Raw genomic sequence first — 14,096 nt, 5'->3', positions numbered from 1 at the left:
TTTCCTTCTCCTGCCTAATTGCCTGGCCAGAACTTCCAACACTATGTTGAATAGGAGTGGTGAGAGAGGGCATCCCTGTCTGGTGCCAGTTTTCAAAGGGAATGCTTCCAGTTTTTGCCCATTCAGTATGATATTGGCTGTGGACTTAAACGTTAGACCTAAAACCATAAAAACCCTAGAAGAAAACCTAGGCAATACCATTCAGGACATAGGCATGGGCAAGGACTTCATGTCTAAAACACCAAAAACAATGGCAACAAAAGCCAAAATTGACAAATGTCTAAAACACCAAAAGCAATGGCAACAAAAAGCTCTAATTAAAGAGCTTCTGCACAGCAAAAGAAACTACCATCAGAGTGAACAGGCAACCTACAAAATGGGAGAAAATTTTCGCAACCTACTCATCTGATAAAGGGCTAATATCCAGAATCTACAATGAACTCAAACAAATTTACAAGAAAAAAACAAACAACCCCATCAAAAAGTGGGCGAAGGACATGAACAGACACTTCCCAAAAGAAGACATTTATGCAGCCAAAAAACACATGAAAAAATGCTCACCATCACTGACCATCAGAGAAATGCAAATCAAAACCACAATGAGATACCATCTCACACCAGCTAGAATGGCGATCACTAAAAAGTCAGGAAACAACAGGTGCTGGAGAGGATGTGGAGAAATAGGAACACTTTTACACTGTTGGTGGGACTGTAAACTAGTTCAACCATTGTGGAAGTCAGTGTGGCAATTCCTCAGGGATCTAGAACTAGAAATACCATTTGACCCAGCCATCCCATTACTGGGTAGATACCCAAAAGACTATAAATCATGCTGCTATAAAGACACATGCACACGTATGTTTATTATGGCACTATTCACAATAGCAAAGACTTGGAACCAACCCAAATGTCCAACAATGATAGACTGGATTAAGAAAATGCGGCACATATACACCACGGAATACTATGCAGCCATAAAAAATGATGAGTTCATGTCCTTTGTAGGGACATGGATGAAATTGGAAATCATCCATCCTATCGCGATCCATCCTATCACAAGGTCAAAAAACCAAACACCACATGTTCTTACTCATAGATGGGAATTGAACAATGAGAACACATGGACACAGGAAGGGGAACATCACACTCTGGGGACTGTTGTGGGGTGGGGGGAGGGGGGAGGGATAGCATTAGGAGATATACCTAATGCTAAATGACGAGTTAATGGGTGCAGCACACCAGCATGGCACATCTATACATATGTAACCAACCTGCACATTGTGCAAATGTACCCTAAAACTTAAAGTATAATAATAATAAAATTAAAAAAATAAATAAATAAAATAAAATAAAATACAAGTTGTAATAAAAATGGTGTTAACATTCTTAATTACCATTATTTGATGTTCACTGAATATTTTATGCTACTGTTGAAAAAACAGCTCACTCAGATCTAATCACAGGATTTTCCAAGCTCATACCTCCCTGCCCCCACCCCCCAATCAGTGGACAGGTGTGCCTGCAAGTTCCAGGTAAGCTGTTCTTCCCCATGTATCCCAATAAATCGAGAGAGCTACAAACACCAGCTGCAGCCCAAGGCCAATGAGTTTGTAAGTAGACAGCCAAGTCCATAAGTAGCAAGAGAATGTGGAAAGAAAGAAAGGAGATGTGGTCATCTGGTCCTCTCCCACTCCTGCACTCCCTGACCTCCCAACAGGAACAGCAGATTCCATGAAGCGAAGGAATCGCTGAGAAGGAGATCACCAGACAACCTAGACTAGCAGGCAGCAGAGGCTGCAATCCCAATGCTTTGGTTTCCTGAGTTGAGGGTATCCCATATAGGATCCCATTTTATTTACAGTGTTATTTAGACAGATATGTAAAGTAGAAGAACACTTCCAAAATGTTAATAGTGTTATGAGTGACCAGATTATGGCCAATTTTTCTTTCTTCCTTTGATTTTTCTTCTTGCTCCAATTTCTATGCAAGGTGCATAGTTATATTCAAAAAAAGGTTTTCTAAATCAATGCCCTGGCAAAACACATTCTATCTCCATCACGTCCTTCACAGTTAATTCCAAATCCTAATCTCTGAGTGGGTCAGGAAACTAGTCTTATTTGTAGTCCCCGCACCTGGCACAGTGCCTGACATACAGTTAATGCTCATTAAATGTCTGCTGAAGGAGTGGCTGGATGAATCATCACCTTACAGACCCTTTGGAATGGGATGCACTTTCACCTCCACATTCAGAGCATATGGGTTCTCACCCTGTGAGCCTGGGGCTTCCACCCAGGGGAGCATTCCAGCAAAGAGGCACCAGGGACACCAGGGAAAGTGCCCTGCTGTCATCCGAGAAGTACACATCCTTCCCTGGGTGGGGCAATGGTCTCATTACACACAGCCAACACATACTCTCCCACCATCTGCGTACACAGACTCCCGCTGGCACTGGGACTCACCCTCTGAAGCCGTCACTGTGCCGGTGGTGTTGGCCAGATCCAGAAGGATGGAGGGGAACACAGGATGCAGGAGGTAAAGGTGGTGAAGGCTGGGCGGCTCAGTTCCTAGGATGATATCCTGACAATGACCCGCAAAAAGGAAGAGCAAAGGTAACTCTACATTCCCAAACATGACAGTCCTCAGGTGAAAAGGCAGAGTAGAAAATGGTGATTACTCATTCCTCTCAGAAGCTAATGCCTGATCCTAACTACAAGAATGTGTTTGAAAGAAATTCCCCTGTATAAGAGACATATTTCAAAGAGCTCAAAATACTAATCACTAACTCTTTCAAATCACTATCTACAGCTGGAAAATGCTTTCTCCCTTGTAAGAAAAAAAAGGAAGGCAGGCCAGGCGCGGTGGCTCATGCCTGTAATCCCAGCACTTTAGGAGGCCAAGGTGGGCAGATGACCTGAGGTCAGGAGTTCAAGACCAGCCTGGCCAACATGGAGAAACCCTGTCTCTACTGAAAATACAAAAAAAAAAAAAAAAATGCTGGGCATGGTGGCATGCCTGTAGCCCCAGCTACTCAGGAGGCTGAGGCAGGAGAATCACTTGAACCTGGGAGGCACAGGTTGCAGTGAGCCAAGATCGTGCCACTGCACTCCAGCCTGGGTGACAGAGGGAGACTCTGTCTCAAAAAACAAAAGAAAAAGAAAAAAAAAGAAAAGAAAAGGCAATGTGCAGGCCCCAAGAGAGGAATCTGACAAGATGTCCCAGTCTTCTGCCCATGGAAGTACTGGAATACTGGTTCATCCCTTGCAGCAGATGGGGCTTTGTGGAGATGTAATCTATTTATGAAAACACAGTGAGCCAAAGATATTTCCTTTCACTGGGTGTCAAAGCCAATTGCAAGCATCAGGCTAAAAATTACGAAAATCTTATCTGTTCCTGAAATAAGTGGAATGTTGACCAGACAGAGGCAAATCATCAATTATAAAACAAAAGTTCCAAAGCCTGAGTGTCAGTCTTCAAACTCTCTACAGCAGAAGAAATGCATATTGTGACTATCTTTATCAGTATGACTTCTATGCGGGGATGGGACTTGAGACTTGGCAGGTACATGAGGGTGCAGCCATGCAGTTGTTAAAGCACAGAAGTACACCCATGTGAGTTAGTAACTGGCTGCTCTCCAGAGCTTCCCAAGTGCCTCTCCTCCCCTGGGACTACCTTGGGCCTCCTGCAGTAGAGGAAATGGAAGCTCTGAGGGATGAATATTACCCCTGCTTCCATATCGCTGCATGGGAAGAAGTTCCCAAGTGAGGAGAAGTGTGAGCAGGAAGCTTGCAACCTCACTCTCAACACATCCCCACAAAGCAGAAGAGGGCATTTTCCACACACCCTTAGGATCCCAGGTATGAAAGGACAGATCTCCGGCTCAGCTAACATGAGACGAAAACAGCCAAACACCTTCCTCACTGCCTACAGAATGAAGCACAAATTCCTTAGCATGAAAACCAGTCTTACACCATTTAACCAAAATATGCCTTTTCCAGACTGAGCTGCTATGACTCACCTGCCCACCCCATGCTGCACAAATGTCTGATCATCACCCTCAATCCATGCTTCACCTTACTCTGCCTAACCATTGCCAATCTTATTTGCCTCTTAGACTGTCTAACTATCCTCTCTACCCCATCTCTACACTTCTCGTCCTTAGGTGCCCACCTTGAACGCCCTCTCTTTGAGGAAAAGCTCCCTTATTACCCTAGGCAAAATTAACATCTCCCTTCTTTTGTGCTTCCATGTAAACTTCTTACTTGCACCTCTATTAAAGCATTTGTAACATGGCTCTTTTTTTTTTGTAGTTATTTATAGAAGACTACATTTGAGACTTATCCTGTCCAATACCCTCATTTTATTACAGGAGGGGTCTTCAAAAAGTTCATGGAAATGCAGATTATGAAAAAACTATGCATGGACTTCAAAATTTTTTTTGCACCAAAGGAAACTCATACTAACTTGTTATAACATGCCTGAACAGGAGCTAGTCTGAGGCACCAAGAAGGGTAAGATATCAGTTTGAAAACAGCCCCTATCAAAGTAACACGAATTCTGCCAAAAAGCTGAAGCAAGAACACGCATCAAACTTATGGTGAATTTTGGGTGGAAGAATGGTGAAATCATTGATGCTTTCTGAAAAATTTATGATGACAATGCCCCAGAGAGATCAGCAGCTTAGACATGGATAGCTCATTTTAACGAGGTACAAAATAATGTCAGAGATTAAACCCACAATGGCAGACCATCCTCATCAATTTGTAAGGAAAAAATTAATCTTGTTCATGCCCTAACTGAAGAGAACCAATGATTAACAGCACAAACAACAGCCACCACTGAAGACACCTCAATTGGTTCAGTTTACATAATTCTGGTTGAAAAATTAAAGGTGAGCAAACTTGCCACTGGATGGGTGGCAAAACTGTTGGCCCATATTAGCTGCAGACAAGAGCAGGCCTTTCGATGGAAATTTTAAACAAGTGGGATCAAGATCCTGGAAGCATTTCTTTGAAGATCTGTAGCAGGAGATGAAACATGGCTTTACCAGTGTGCTCCTGAAGGCAAGGCACAATGAAAGCAATGACTACAAGAGGTGGAAGTGGTCCAGTCAAAGAAAAAGTGGAAAGGTCAACAGCAAAAGTCATGGCATATTTTGGAGGGATGCCCAAGGCATTTTGCTTGTTGACTCCAGGGCTAAAGAATGATAACATTGGCCGGGTGTGGTGGCTCACACCTGTAATCCCAGCTCTTAGGGAAGCAGAGGCAGGATGACAGCTTGAGCCCAGGAGTTCGAGGCCTGCCTGGGCAATATAGCGAGACCCCATTCTCCACAAAAAGGAAAAAAAAAAAGACAGAAAAAGAATGATAAGATCTGCTTAAAATAAGAGTGTTTGAGAAAGCCAAAGCTTTAGCAGAAAAACACCTGGGAAAGCTTCACCAGTGAGTTCTTCTCCACCACAACAATATTCCTACTCATTCCTTTCATCAAACGAGCAATTTTGTGAGTTTCAATGGGAAATCACGAGGCATCCACCTTAACGGTTCTGAGTTAGCTCCTTGTGACTTTCTTTAGTTTCCTAATCTTAAAAAATCTTTAAAGGGCTCTCATTTTTCTTCAGTTTATAATGTAAAAAAAGACTGCATTGGCATGGTGAAACTCCCAGGACCCTCAGTTCTTTAGGGATGGACTAAATGGCTGGTATCAATGCTTACAAACTGTCTAGAACTTGATGGAGCTTATGTTAAGAAATAAAGTTCTTTTTTTTTGAGACAAAGTCTTGCACTGTCGCCTGGCCTGGAGTACAATGGCATGATCTCGGCTCACTGCAACCTCTGCCTCCCGGGTTCAAGCGATTCTCCTGCCTCAGCCTCCCAGATAGCTGGAATTACAGGCGCCCACCACCATGCCTGGCTAATTTTTTGTAGTTTTAGTAGAGACGAGGTTTCACTACGTTGGCCAGGCTGGTATCAAACTCCTGACCTCGTGATTCTCCCACCTCGGCCTCCTAAAGTGCTGGGATTATAGGCATGAGCCACTGCGCCCAGCCTATATGTTTTATTTTTATATTTTAATTACTTTTTTCCACGAACTTTCTGAAGTCCCCTCATAGGCGGGGAGGAAGTTGAAATGTTAGGTAAATTGCCCATGGTCACACTGTTAGGCCATGTCAGAGTTAGAAACACAATCTAGATTTTAGGTAAATCTGATCCTCAAAATGAGTAAATATATTCGCATCTTCATTAACCATTAATGGATAAAGATAATGAGGTTCAGAGAAGTTGAGCGACTTGTTGACTGAGCCTGTTGATGAATTTAGGATCCTGCCTCCATCAGGTTCCCCCCATTATCTGTGGACCATCTGTCTTCTCCAGAGGGCCAAGATTATTTTCAGTTTATCCTTAGTCCCTACAGAGATCACAGTGCCTGGCACACAGAAAGTACTGAGTCAAGATGTGTTTCATTGAACTAAGGCAGGGTGGGTCTTACTAAAAACTCCCCGGTACCTAAAACAGGTAGCACCCTGCCTCATCAACCCCATGAAAATACTGCAGTGTAACATTTAAGACTTTCTAAAATCTGCCTTCTAGGTGTCAGACCTTCTCTCTCATAGTTCCTCAAATGACTTCTCAGTTTTATCTGGTCAATGTCCCTCTCCAACTGCTGGCCACCCACCCCCATCCCCGTTCCTTCAGTCTCAGGGCATGCACCTCAAAGCCCAGCCTTACTCCTCCTTGAAATTCTCTCTGGCCACTTCAGACCAGTCATAATGATTTCTCCTCTTCAACAACTGTAGCATATGTGAATTATCTGTAAATTTGGATCTAGTATCTTGGGAGGACTTTTTATTCTTTATTCAGCCTCCCACTGTCAGTAGCCAGCAGTTAGGGGCTGTTGTCAGCTTGCACATTCTCTGCTAAAAGGCAAAGGTGTGGCTCAGGAGGACACAGGGTTCCTGCTTTTCTCCAGCGAGTGCTGACTTGTTTCTACTCCAACCCCTTGGAAAGTGATGGGTCAAATAACATCTCCAGAACACAGTCAGCCCTGCACAGCAGCTGCCATCTGACAAAGTAAAAAATGGACCCTCCCAGGCTCACTCACGGAATTGGGAGATGCAGCTGACAGCCCTTCGGCCCAGAAGAGGAAGACAGACTTCTGGTCTGAAGTAACTGCTGAGGTGGCTGGCGTTTCTTTCATCTGACACGGAGCACGGTAACTCCAAACAACGGAGCCAGAGTCACCATCCACAACCATCATCTACAAAAGAGAAGACAGAGAGTAAACATGGCCAGGCCTCAAAAAAGCAGCAGGCCCAGAAAATGCACCCACTAAAATGCGCAGGTATTCAAATAACACAAATATTAACACGTTGCGCTTTTAAGATGCAAGCAAACTGGGTGTTCAGAGAGCATGAATAATGGCTAAGGACCAGGACCCAAGCTTCTGCAGCCCTTGTTCCCATTTAATAGATTTCAAGAACTGCAAAGTTGTCAAGTGGGAAAGGGATGTTCAAATCATGTAGTCCACCCCACTTTACAGGTGAGAAAAGGAGGATCTGAGAGACAGGAAGTGATGTGGACACTGGGATTGTTCACGTTTAGGACAGTCCTCAGACAGAGAGAGCAGCCACTCTGCAAATGCCAACAGCAGCACCTTATTCCCCACAACTCAGCAGTCACTCAGAAAACAATGGCCCAGTGAACACTGTCCTGGGGCACGGTGTTCCCAGCTTTATGGATCTGACTCTTGGTGTCGTGGCATATGTACCTAGAGAAGTCTCAAATTTAAAGCAGCGCTGTTTAAACAGGCAAAAAAATAATCCAAGAGGGAATTCATTGCTTAGCTGCATTTCTCAAAGGATAATGACGAAGGGGTTCAAATTCATAATCCTGGCATATGTCTGCTCTTCATCCTAAATGCCTCACAAATCTGGAGCCTCTCATTTACTAAAATCCCCAAGAAGTTCCCCAATTTCCTCCAGCCCAAGTGTCTTTACTCCCTCCTGCTCAGCGTCTCCACACTTCTGTAAGTGGAGGACCTAACCTCTTTGGACAACCGCTTGCCCTATTCTTCCAGGCTCCTGAGTCTTGCCTTTCTCTGCCTATGCTCAGACTCTGCATCACTCAAGTTCCTGGAACCAACCTGGCAGAGACAAAATCTTCACAACCAGCAGAGAAAGAAAAACAGACAAGCACTTTAAGATTCCCTTTGGCAATCTTGGGGAAAAAAGAAGTCTAGAGACACTGCACTAAAAACTTGTATCCACTCAAACACATATTTCATTTTATATATGAAATTTTTATATATATATATTTTTTATTATACTTTAAGTTCATTTAACTGTCAATAATCCTATGAAGGCAGGCAATATTATTACCCCTGTTTTATAAATGCAGAAACTGCAGCTAGGCAAGATTAGGTAATATGCCCAAGGTCTCCAATAAGTAATGGTGTCAGGATTAAAACCCAGGACTGAAACTCAGCATCTCCACCTTCAACCTACTATACCTACTATACACCCTTCTTCCGTTATCCTGCCAGCACCAATGTATCAGAAATTCCTTTGAATTACACGCAGGCACTGGCTTTTCCTATATAGCACTGCTGGAAGTCTCTCCCTAACATGATGTTTTTATCAATGTATCTGTCCTCTGCCCATAACCAAATAGCCCTGTAGCCTCCAACGCCTCCTCCAGATTCTGCAGCTGTACTTTTGGGGCCCTCTGTAAGCTGACCTCATTCTCATCTCTCTGGTGGGAGTGCACCTCAGCCCACCCTTATGTATTCAGCAAACCTTCTCTCTGCTCTCATGATTCTGCACATACAACCCCTGACCAACATGACGCATCTCTTTCCTCCCTGGCCCTCCAGCTCGCCTGTGCTCCATCTGCTCCCTGTGTTCCCGGTGGACCCCTGTGCGAACCTCCACAACAGCACTTTCCACCACGTAGCAGAGCTATGTAGTGACTCTGTCTTCATTAATTTTGTGTCTCCAGCATTCAGCATAGAAGTTGGCACACATTAGAGGTGATGATAAAGTGTTTGTTGAATTCTTTTTCTCTCTCAGGGAACAATGTGCAATGTATAGAAATAGATATATATTTCACAGTGAAAATAAACCAAAATGCAAGGTCGATAATAAAAAAAAAAATTTGTAACTCTGTAATTCTGCTGTAATGTTAAAGAAATGAAAGTCATCCATCCAATCATTATATTCTCACAATATGCAACTTCATGCAATATCAAAGATCTATTCAGTGTCCTTGGAATGTGCTCTATCCTTTCTGTCTCTGAGCCTCTGCTCTTGGCACCCCTGACCTGGCATGTTTTCCTGTCTACATAAATATGATTCAGCTTTAAAAAGCCCTGCTTATATTTCCCTCCTTTATAAGGTCTTCCATAAAACCCCAGTCACCACAGACTTCTCTGAAATCTTAGGTATAGCTGCGTGTTAAAGCATTACATTTCTTTATACCTGTCTTTCCCCACCAAGAGATTTCAGAAGGCTCCCACTGCCTAACTGTAAGCTAGGGATCCAGAACAAGAAACTCCTACATAGGAAGGAGATTATCCTAGAAAGGCTTCCAGTGCTACAGATTTTTAGCAATGAATTGTGAGTTTTCATTTTATCCACTCAGTGAGACTTTGAGTTCTTTGAAGGTAGAGATAATATTTTAGGTTCTTTTTATTCCCTGCTGTGCCTAGCACAGAGTTGGACACAAAGTATATACTTTACATATGCTTTGATTGATCTGAGGCCCAAAGTTTTACCTTTTTCATCCCAACTCCATCCTGTATCTGCAGAAGGAAGTCTAATGTCTGATCATCAGTGAAATATCCAGGAGTAGGCTGGCTGCAAATAAGGACAAAGTAAGCAATCAATAGTGAACAAGAAAAACAGGAAAACTAAGAACTCTCCCTCCCTTCTCTTGCACTGGCCCCAGACATAAGAATTGCAAGCAATTGTTCTGGACAATTTTTAAACATGGGAAAGTGGATCAAAACAGCAAACACAAGAAGGAACACAATGCAAACCTGAGCAGGCCTTGAAGTCTCAATGCCCAGTAAGGTGTTAGATTTTGCCCCCGAAGCAGCACAAGGCTTTGTCTGGTTGTAATCAGAAGGTTGCTGCAGTTGGAATCTGGTGCCTTCACCATCTGGAGTAGCTCAACACCATCACTGGGTTAAATAAGACCCCAACAGTTAGTCTCTGGATGAGATTTCTGAGCCATTTATTTTGGCTTTTTCTCTCAGTATATGTACACCTGTACACACTCTTGTATTCATGCCCCACCATTATCTCATCAAGTGGGACACACTGTTGTTTCAGTTGAATCTCATTTTCTTGACCTTAGAAACCAAGGATCCCCAGAAAATTCCATACAAGTTCAAAAGGAACTCACAGGAAAAGTGCTACAGTGCAATATCTCTCACATTGGATACTCTGGGAAAGGCAACAGAGCCAAGGATAATCACAGGGAAGGCAGACAGAGATCTGGACAGGAGGCCAGAGGTTGCCAATGAGCTTGGGCAGCAGCCCATGGCATACATTTCAGTGAATTAGTTCTTGCTCAGTGCCACTGGGACCATTCTACTTCATACCTGTCAAAGTCACCAAAACACCATGATACTGCCTAAGAAAATGCTAGAAAATGATTTGGAACTTCTGGTAGGAAAGAATGAAACAATTATTAGCCAGGCTTGGGGTTAAATGGGTAAAATCCCCTGCACGTGACAAACTACATGCTTCTAGTTAGGAAATAAATAAAAATAAAAAATAAGATTTCATGGACGCTGTCCTTGCTTCTGTCAAAATGATGCTTCAACTAAGAGAAAAATACAGAAAAGAGTAGGTCAGATCCTTCAGCACAGTTTTGCAAACAGTTAGATAAGTCTATCTCCCTCCCTACTCTGACTCAGAGCCCTAAGTATCCTTCCTTGCATCCTACCTAAGGAGTGATCACATGTGGTCACCAACACATAGATACCAATGCATTACGTTACCAAGAGAAGAAAATTTCTAACTCATGTTAACCAGATCAGAAAATGGTAAATTAAGATAAGCACTGTTTCCCCTAAACCTCTACCCACATATTCACCAGCCCAACCAAACTTAAGAGACTCAAAGGCATATGAGTTCACAAGAGATCTCACTGTGACCAACGACAGACAACTGCCCTACCTGTAAACATCAATGAGCTCAGACAGGTTGATGGATCTTCGCTTTTCCCATTCTGGTTCTTCTATCTGCAGAGAAGGTGGTGAGCTGTCTCGATTTTGGGCCTGAACAAAAATGTCCCGCAGGGCGACAGCTTGTATACTTCCTAGCACCACAGGAAGAACCAACACTGAGAAGTTGAATTTAACAGAACTGTCCCATGATGAGGATCTGAGCAAGAGACACAGAGCCTGACCAGATGGGTCTAACAGAGCCCGCCCAGACTGGACAACATGGAACAAGTGGGGAGGTGATTAAGTGGGTGCTGGACAAGTCTTCCCTTTAGAGGAGGCAGCAAGGGAAGGCAGAGTTAATAGCCTGTGATCAGTGGGGGACAGTAAGAGGCCCCTGCATTAGAAGGCTACGGGAAGGCTGGTGTCAGGAGTTCCTGAGCTTTCACCCTGTCTCACAAGGAAGGCCTCATCACATACGCCAGTGGGGAACACGAGCAAAAACCAGCCTTGCTTCTTACCAAAGCCAAACAGGATGTAGACAGCCCTGTTTGTGGTGATGTAAACCTGAGGACCAATCAGATTCCCAACTCCCACGATGTTGTACTTCACAGGTCGACCCACTGGATTTCCGGTCCGGCCAGACACCAGCAGAAAGCACAGATCTGGCTGAGGAAGTAAGAGACGGGGGTGGAGTCAATAGAAGCCCTGTCGTTTCCTAATTAAATGGCTTCTCCAGACAGTCACTGCCTCCTCATAAGCCACGGGCTCAGAAACACTCCCCCAAGTTGGAAAGCACAAAGCCAAACCTGCTTCGCTTTATTTCCCTGCAAGTAAGCAAGTGAAGCAAATGTCCCATTGCCTCACTAGAGCCAGGCAAAGGGCATCTTCAAAGCACCTCAGACAGTTTCTCTGAAGCAGAATTGTTGCTTGCTGAATAGTCTCCTGAGGCAGAGAATTCTAGCCTATAGCTTAACATAGGATGGCTGGCCCCTGGGTCTTTACTTCAATACCAGAAATCCCCAGTAATATTTGGTTCCAGCTAGAGTTAATCCAGGCAGTGCTCTCCCATCAGAACACTAGATGTCTGGCCTGGACACCAACAACTTTATTCTCAAACAGAGAACAGCAAACTTTTTCTGTGAAGGGCCAAATAGTATATATTTTAGGCTTTGCCAGCTAGATGATCTCTGTAGCAACTATTCTACTCTGCTGTTCTTGTGTGAAAGCAGTCATAAACAACACATAAATGAATGGGTGTGAGTATGTTCCAACAAAGCTCTATTTATAAAAACAAGTAGTGGGCCAAATTTAACCTACAAGCCACAGTTGCCAACTTCAGCTCTAGAGGATTTCTTTTGGGGGTAGAGTCACCAGTTAAGAAATATGAGGATTTTACTGATATCTTGACTTCAGTAAAGCTTTTGACAAAGTTTATCATCATGAACTCTATGGACAAGATAAAGAAATGTGGTTTGCCATGTACCAGGAAAAGGTACTTATGGGATCAATACTAGCCTAGATGGAGGTTTTTAGAGGAATGTCATAGCACTCTGCTATTGCCCCATTCCTATTAAACATTCTTATCAAAGACTTGAAAGAATAGAATTCAAGTTTATCACAAAGCTGAGAGGGATAGCTAATATGGCATATGACAAACTCAAAATTCAAAAAAACCTTAGGCTGGAAAATGAGTCAAAATCTGCCAGAAAAAAATAAACTGGTCTATTAATAATTAATCATTAAAAGATATAGGTACTTTAGCTGATTACAAACAGAAAGCAAATCTTAGAAAAAATATTATGATCTTTGGCTGCAAAAACAGAAATAGAGTCTACATCAAAATAAGTAACAATTCCCTTAGGTTGATATATTGATTATACTACAAATAAAATGCTGTTTTTAGATATAAGTACCACATTTTAAAAGAGATTTGGACAAACTAGAATGCAAAGGGAAATAAATCAAGAAAAAGAGGGGTTTGGACTTCCTGGTTGCATGAGGAACAGTATCAGAAATGGGGATATTTAGTCCTCAGTAGCAAGCTTAGAGGGACTAGGCTAATGGTTAAAGGGCTTTCCTATAGAAAGGGGATTAGACTCATTCACACTAGCTCTATGGGAATGAACCTGGAACAATGAGTGGAAGCTATGAGAAAGCAGATTTCTTTCTGCTTAGGACAGAATTTTCTGGAGCTGGCCCAAAAATGAAATGGACCGCCTCACAAATTAGTGTTATTCCCATCAGCCTGAGTGCGCCAAGAGAGTAGGGGTGCCAACATGTCTGTAATGCTGAACCAGAGATCATAGCAAGGTGCAAGAAAGTTAACCAAATGGTCTTCAAGGTCCATTCCCACTAATGTTCTAGACCTTATCAGTTCCTGTAATCAAAAACCAGGTACAGTTCTCCAAGCCCACTTCAGTCTAAACCCAGATCAACGAATGCAATCACTGTAAGTCACAGACTTAGGTTTCCCTCCTTGTGAAGAGAGAGTCTTCCATCTCAGGAGCTTATACAGGTTCCTGGGGTCCCTTGTTGCTGGCAGAGAGGTCAAAAGAGGTCAGTACAAGGAAGAAGCTGCTGCGCTATACACCTAGTGCCTCTACAAGGTTTTCCTAGAACTGTCTACCACTTTTCAAGCAGAACTGAGACTATGCCCTAGCTGTACCCTACTGTGAAAACAAGTAAATTCTGTAGGGCAAGATGGGCAATACACTGAGTAGAGACCAACACAAAGGGCACAGAGTAAGAGTGGGCAAGAAGCCGCTTCCTTCAGTGGAGACCTCCTTACTATGGAGGGTCTCCAAGGGCCTGAGCCACTATCCCGCCAACCACCATCAGCTAATAAGTGGCCAGACAGGATGGTTAGACCAAGATTTCTAAATTCAATCACGACATAAAAACTTGTTCAATGGCTTGCCGTGTCTCC

At 43.3% G+C, this 14,096-nt stretch overlaps 1 protein-coding gene across 4 annotated transcripts in view; it reads right to left on the bottom strand.

Moving 5' to 3' along the window:
• Positions 1-14,096, bottom strand: part of FAM234B (family with sequence similarity 234 member B) — a 132,973-nt gene that overhangs the window by 98,855 nt on the left and 20,022 nt on the right. For all 4 annotated transcript variants that reach the window (XM_063672449.1, XM_063672450.1, XM_063672451.1 and 1 more), the window contains exons 6-11: positions 11,689-11,836; positions 11,181-11,322; positions 10,034-10,177; positions 9,770-9,851; positions 7,100-7,255; positions 2,460-2,577 (exon numbers count right to left, since the gene is read on the bottom strand). In XM_063672449.1, the coding sequence (XP_063528519.1) occupies positions 2,460-2,577; positions 7,100-7,255; positions 9,770-9,851; positions 10,034-10,177; positions 11,181-11,322; positions 11,689-11,836 (790 nt within the window). The remainder of the gene's footprint in view (positions 1-2,459; positions 2,578-7,099; positions 7,256-9,769; positions 9,852-10,033; positions 10,178-11,180; positions 11,323-11,688; positions 11,837-14,096) is intronic.

Source organism: Pongo pygmaeus, chromosome 10 (genome assembly GCF_028885625.2).
Source record: "Pongo pygmaeus isolate AG05252 chromosome 10, NHGRI_mPonPyg2-v2.0_pri, whole genome shotgun sequence".
NCBI lineage: Eukaryota > Metazoa > Chordata > Mammalia > Primates > Hominidae > Pongo > Pongo pygmaeus.
The sequence above is the reverse complement of the archived record's forward strand: the minus strand, read 5'-3'. Positions and strand labels throughout refer to the sequence as shown.